The sequence below is a fragment of the Limulus polyphemus genome, unplaced genomic scaffold, assembly GCF_000517525.1.
Source record: "Limulus polyphemus unplaced genomic scaffold, Limulus_polyphemus-2.1.2 Scaffold68, whole genome shotgun sequence".
Classification (NCBI taxonomy): domain Eukaryota; kingdom Metazoa; phylum Arthropoda; class Merostomata; order Xiphosura; family Limulidae; genus Limulus; species Limulus polyphemus.
Genome location: NW_013665678.1, coordinates 703,478 through 710,165, shown reverse-complemented (window position 1 = coordinate 710,165; position 6,688 = coordinate 703,478). Strand labels below are relative to the sequence as shown.

Here is a 6,688-nt window from a genome sequence, read left to right as displayed (position 1 = left end):
GTTACTGAAAATATAGTCTCAAAAAGACCACAAGTAAATTAAAAAAAATTATATATCTTTTTATTCTTATTAAAACATAAAGTACTAAAAATACATTTAGTTTAAACTACTAACCCTTTCACTCCATTTGTCTCAGGTGGGAGTTTTTTGGCCTCTTCTGCCATTCGTTTATATTTCTCCTAAACACAAAATGTTACACATTAAGATAAATTGAATACAGAAATACTTAAATTAAAAACTGCTTACTTAAAATGTTAATAAAAGACTTAAAGAATATATTATAAAAAAAAAAGAACACTAAAAGTAAAAAAAATGTTTTAAGATCCACTGACTGGTATAACATCTTATTCAAGGGTACAGTTAATGTTGGAACTACTGAAACAGAAGGCATAATACATAACACAACTTTTAATAAACAAGCACTATTTATATATACTGAACGGTAAAATATGAAACACACAAGACATATTTTAACAGCCTGAATTCCATATATGTTAACTGCTTTGAAACAGCACAGTTCTGAGTACACTTTTTGGAAGAAGAAATCAAAATCATAACACCCTTAAGTGACTTTTTTTTTCTTAAACAGACCTAACAGAATGTGAAGAGTTTGTTTATAATCTGTATGAAATATACATAGATGAAACTTCACAAATGAAACTTTCTTCTAACACCTCATTTAAAGCATATTAATCTTTATCTTTATAAAAATATCAGCAACAAATTCGCAAAAACATTAGTTATTTCAATGTTTAAAAACATTTACTGGAAAATAATCAAATCATATGTTAAGATCAACATGTTTGCTCACACTTGGAAGATAAACAGGAACTTACACAATACTGAAGAACAAAAAAAAAATATATATTTTTAAAATAGCCTGTTTAAACACACACACACACACATAAAACAGAATTTTTACATAAGGCACAAACTGTTATTGTAATGGTATATATTTTTGCACAGGTTCTTTTGGATTAATAATTGGTAAATTAATTAGTAATTAACTTAGTGCAAATTCCAGTTCACTTAATGAAAAGGAAGTCATTTTATTTTTTTAACATATGTTCCACCAGTTTGCCAAGCAAAAGGCCCAAGTTCACCATAATTAATATTGCTATAACAGTGCTAACTTTTCTCTATCACCAGTATCTTTGTTGAAAAACATTCAATTTTTAGTGCTCAACTAACTGGCTGACTTAATAATCATGTGAGATATCAAATTCATTTTTTTTTATGGTTGCATTTATCATTCATGTATTATTTCATTCTACTGTTTAGTTTATCTATGAATTTTTAGTTGCATTAAAACACTAACTCATCCTCTAGATAATTACTTCTATTTTGAGTAAATATGTGTATATGATGAAACTGACAACAGCAGTGACATACAAATACTATTAATACAGCAGAAGAATATATAAACTTATGATCACTACGAGTTTGTACTCTTGGGACCTACTATGTGAATAAATACTCTGCCAGAAGCTTCATTAGGAGAGAGAGAGAGAGAGAGTCATAAGACTGTGAATTATTGTTGTTTATCACTTGATATTCTTATAGATATTGAAAGGAATTTTTAGAATATTGTATTTGCTGTATTATTTGGGGGGAATTATATTTTTTCTTTCTGATTCTTTTTCCTTATTCCATTATTACCGATTTATTAATATTTATGATAAATTGTTTATTAATACTGGTGTGAAGTCCTGGCCAGGCACTTGTTTTTAACTGTATTTTGGTAAGTGTTGAATTTATTTCCAAGTGTTGTTATTGTGGAATGTTCATTTTAGACCATTACAATCAATCAACAATCTACCCAACTAGTCTCAACACACATTTTATATAATTTCAAATCATTTTCCAAATTCATTATGTCACAGCAATGCTCTCTCTCTCTCTAGTGAATAATACAAATGCCTAAATTAAAAAACAAACAAATAAAAAAAAATAGCCTTAAACACTATACATTCTTTAGAATTCTAATGTGACAGTTAGTGTAAACAGAAGGGTACAAAAATCATTAAAAATAACCAATACAATCATCCTGTCAAGAACTACCAAGATACTTAGTTCCCATCTTAAACCTAAATAAAATAGCATGCAAAAATTTCAAGTCATCAAATCAGACAAATTCATGAACCAATAAAAGCTAAAACCTTAAAAATTGTTTATTGTCTGATATACAGAGTATAATATTTATGGTTACAACATTTCACCAGGTTAACTGTATATGTGACAATAAACAACTTTTAAGTTTCACAACAAATACTTCGTTTAATTATTTAAAAACTAATCATTAATCTAAAGATCTACTGGTTTGCTTCAACATAACCAACATGTTGCTCTTGATACTAGTATCACAAGTACTACACATCACCAGAAAAACACTAGAGAAAGACAGCCTACCATTTCAACCTCAGCATCAACTAGCTATTCAAACTAATCACATGTTGCACATCATACACTTATTTTTAGCTTCTGTCTTAGCAATGAGATCACCAGTTCTAAGTGACATTTCCTGGAACACTTAAAATATAAAACTGCCTGCAACAAAAAATCAAATTTAGGGAATACCTACATGGATGACATATTTGTCACTTACTTTATGGACTGTCACTAACAGAATTCTTAAAACACCTCAATGCCATGAACCTAAATATCAAGTTTGCTGTTCAAACATAAACCAACTCCTTCCTAGTTGTACCAGTAACCAGACAAGATCATTATCTCACCACAGACATCTACAGAAAACCAACCCTTGCAAACAGGTATCTAAACTTCAAGTCTAATCATCCACATGCAATAAAACAAGGTCTAATAAGGAACCTCAACAATAGAGCAATGAAAATCTGCAGCAATATTCAAATGGAAAAAGAAAAACACTCAAACAAATATCAAAATCCAATAGCTACCAATAGATTCACAGACCAGTCAGTTAAATCAAAATTACTTCACATAGCCCTCACAAACCCACAACCACCACTATAAGAATTTTACCACTGTCAAGTTTTTATAGGGTCAGGATTCTTTACAGTAAGCATCTGTGACTTGTTGGCAATAAATCTCAACAATAAACTGAGAGCACACAATCCACTTGTTTTAAAATAATATATTCAAAACAAGTCAAATGTATGTGTACAAAATTCTTTACACTTCTGGTTATCACAGTTGTATCAAGAGCTTTAGATAATTGTCTCCTTTTTGCCAAAGTCCACACAGGAGGGTTGATTCTTGTCAGTTCATCTTGTAAAATATCTCCATAGATGTGCCACAAGCTGAAATACAGTTTCTCTAGTGTCAGGTTTGGCTTATCTGAATTTCTGCCAAAAACCTTCTTCAGTAAGTTCATAATGTTTCAACTAGGCCACTTTTAACATCATGCCTGCATACACTTGTAAAACTTTTCCTGTGAGAAGTGGGCTGAGACAGATTGCCCAGTCGCCTTTGTCTCACTTCTGACTTTGGCCAAATCTTTCATAATTCTCCAAGAAAGCATCCATCTTGTCTTTCTGTTCATCCAATTTGGGTAGCTTGGGTCAGCTAGCCCTGAACCCATTGTCATTCTTTGATCCTTCCTTTTTTTGTCGAGTGATCTTGGCAATCTCAATATGTGCTCTTATTCTCTTTCTCTCTATTCCCAGTCTCTCCTTTCTCTCTCTCTCTCTTTTTTGAGTCTTTCTTCTTCTCTTCTCTGACTCTCCTCCTCTCACTTCTGTTACCTCTCTTCTCACTCTAGTTCTTGTTATTTAACAAACTCTCATAGATCATCTTTTAACCTAAGTCACTCCTCTCTCTATCCACTTATCAAAATCAGTCAACATATTTATATAGTGTGCTTGTAATATCTAAACTATTTTTGACACCACTACAGTTGTGTGTATATAGACCCACTTCCGCGTTGTTCACATCTACACTGCTGTTTACCTCTGTATATTCCTGGGTGGCTTGCCAAATGTCAAGTTTTGATAGGGTCAGGATTCTTTACAGTAGGTGTCTGTAATTTGCTGATGATAAATGGACAGTACACAATCCATTTGTTTTAAAATAATATATTCAAAACAAGCCAAATGTATGTTCAAAAATTCATTACACTGTTGACTATCACAGTTGTATCCAGAGCTTTAAATAATTGTCTCCTTTTTGTCAAAGTTCACAGATGCATTTCCGATTACTTTAGAACATTCTTTGACACCAAGAATTATTTATTCTCTATTCTTTTATCACAATTGAACCAGTGATAAGTTCACCCTGTTGAGTTACCACAGTTGAATACAGAGCTTTAAATAATTCTCTTTTTCACCAAAAGCCCACACAGACTGGTTCAATTACTTTAAAACCCAATTGATAAGACAAATTCTTCTTTATCTTTGTTGTTACAATACAAGCTGTGAAACTCACTTCAAAGTCACCACTATAACTGTTGGTTACCACAGTTGTGTCCAGAGCATTAAAATAAGTATTTTAACACTCTTGTTATGAAAACTAAATAATCATTAAACATTAAATCACTAAATAAACTACAAAATAATTCTTAAACTGTACAGTCTTATACATCCAACAACCACAAAATCCAAAATCAGCTTTAAAATCAGTAATTTTTGCTAAAGTTCAAAATTCAAGCCTTCTTAAAAATAAGACTTCAAGCTCAAACATTATTCATAAAAGTCAAAAACTACAAAAGAAACATTTAATCTACAAAGTACCTCCTTCTTTTGAACAGTTCTATATTGGAGTAATAGGGAAAATAGCTGAATAGAAACTGAAGAAAAGAAATGCACTGATGGTATTGCACATGGCAAATTCTGCTACAGCAAGTAATGCTCACAAAACTGTACACACCACACAGTCAAAGAAAATGTTGACACAGCTAAACATGGAAAAATCAAAGAATCAGTTTATATTCAAATTTAAAAATTTACCCTCAAGTGAACAAAGGAATGAAAATACAGTAAACTATGGATCCCTGTACTCAAGAAAACTATAATTAAACTCCTGCCTAGAACCACATTACATCGCTAACAGGAAAAACTCATCTAAACACACCTCTTTCACAGCACCATGCTACATAACCAATAAGAAACATCTAACCAAACACACCTCTTTATGAGGTCAGTGCTCCAATCACCAATTTATGGAAATCACATTAATCCAGACAATTTGGCCTGAAGGCTTCAGCACAGACCAAAACATAAAAAGAATACAAATCAGGGAGTTTCTGTCCATAAGATATTCCTAAGAATTTTATATTCACACTTCAATCCTAGTCAATAAAGAATCTGAGGACCACAGTTTAAAACAACATAACTTTTTTCATCAAACCAACCAAAAAAAGTAACAGAAGACTTTATATAGGTCCCCGAATTAATACCACAAGATCAAAATTAGATTTACCTAATCAATAAAGGAAGTTTGAGATTCTTCAGAAACCACAATTCAGAAATACTGTTGTAAGAAAAGCCACAAATAAATTTTCAAAACAAAAATAATATTCTAATAAGTTCCATAAAGTAATATATCAAAAAGTTTAGAATGAAAGCTTCTGAAATCTTATGACAGAATGTATTTAAAGCTAAGGAAGAGGCAATGATATTTTTAGATGTCGTAACTCAACTTTTACCCTTATAAAAACTTCAGTGATAATACCCATTTCAATTTGGTTTCAATGGCTACCAACAGGACTAAATATTCCCCTCTTTGGAAAATGTGGACTGATTGTGTGCAGAGTGGTCACTTTGACCAACTGTTGTGACTTCTTAAGTGATTGTTTAGTAAAATTGTTCCTTACATTAATAAGGAGTGACACAGCTCTCTCACAGGACCATGGAAATCACAATGCCCCACACAATTACTGATTAACCCTATGTACTCACTCAGTTGGTACAAATACCATTACCTTTTACAGAGTTACATTAAAAATTTAATTAAATAAATTTATTATCAATGTATGTTAATATTAATTAACTAGTTTTCAATTCAAAGTTTTATATTATCTAAGTTTTAACTTATCAATTTCAAAAGGAAATATTTAAAATTCTCAATTTTTACCCCTCTGTTCCATGTGTTGTTTCCTCTCTGAAATTTCCTTTCTAAATTTTCTTTTTTTCTCTTAGATGGCTTTCAGTTTCTACCCAATTAGAAGTACAAACTATAGATAATGACAGGACAGAATGTAAAATTTGAACCTTCTATCTTCTCGGTTTGCTGAGATATAAATAAATTTGTTAAATCCATCAGTGAAGTTCATCTCATCTTATCACAGCCTCGAAGGAATTTATCAAAACCATGTTTTCTTAATTTGATAGAAATGTTTAAAATCAATAGAAAGATAATTTTTCTTTCTATATAAATTTTGTTACTGCTATTTCTTTTTGGCAGGCATATTCCAGTTTGCTTCTCTTTCTTTATCCGTGATCATTGTTGTTCAGCAATTTAACTTTCAGTACGGGCTCGTTCCCTGGGACCGACCTCATAGCCATCATGTGCTTGTTACAGTTTTCAACATATAACTTTGAAATTAGTAAGCGAATGCTAACAAAATTTGGCAGATTATCAATAAACATTACAATGCTTTTATATGCAAAATATCAAGTTTTTTTTTATTAAGTCATAAGGTTTATAAAGCAATGTTTTTTCCCATGCTTTTTTTTCTTCGCATGTTGCCTATCTATCATGCAAAAGTAATATT

The 6,688-nt window shown here is 31.2% G+C and overlaps 1 protein-coding gene across 3 annotated transcripts in view; it reads right to left on the bottom strand.

The window, feature by feature from the left end:
- The window catches only part of LOC106465550 (nucleolar transcription factor 1-A-like), a 77,647-nt gene that overhangs the window by 10,743 nt on the left and 60,216 nt on the right, over positions 1–6,688 (bottom strand). For all 3 annotated transcript variants that reach the window (XM_013925777.2, XM_013925793.2, XM_013925787.2), the window contains one exon: positions 115–179. In XM_013925777.2, coding sequence (XP_013781231.1) covers positions 115–179 — 65 coding nt within the window. The remainder of the gene's footprint in view (positions 1–114; positions 180–6,688) is intronic.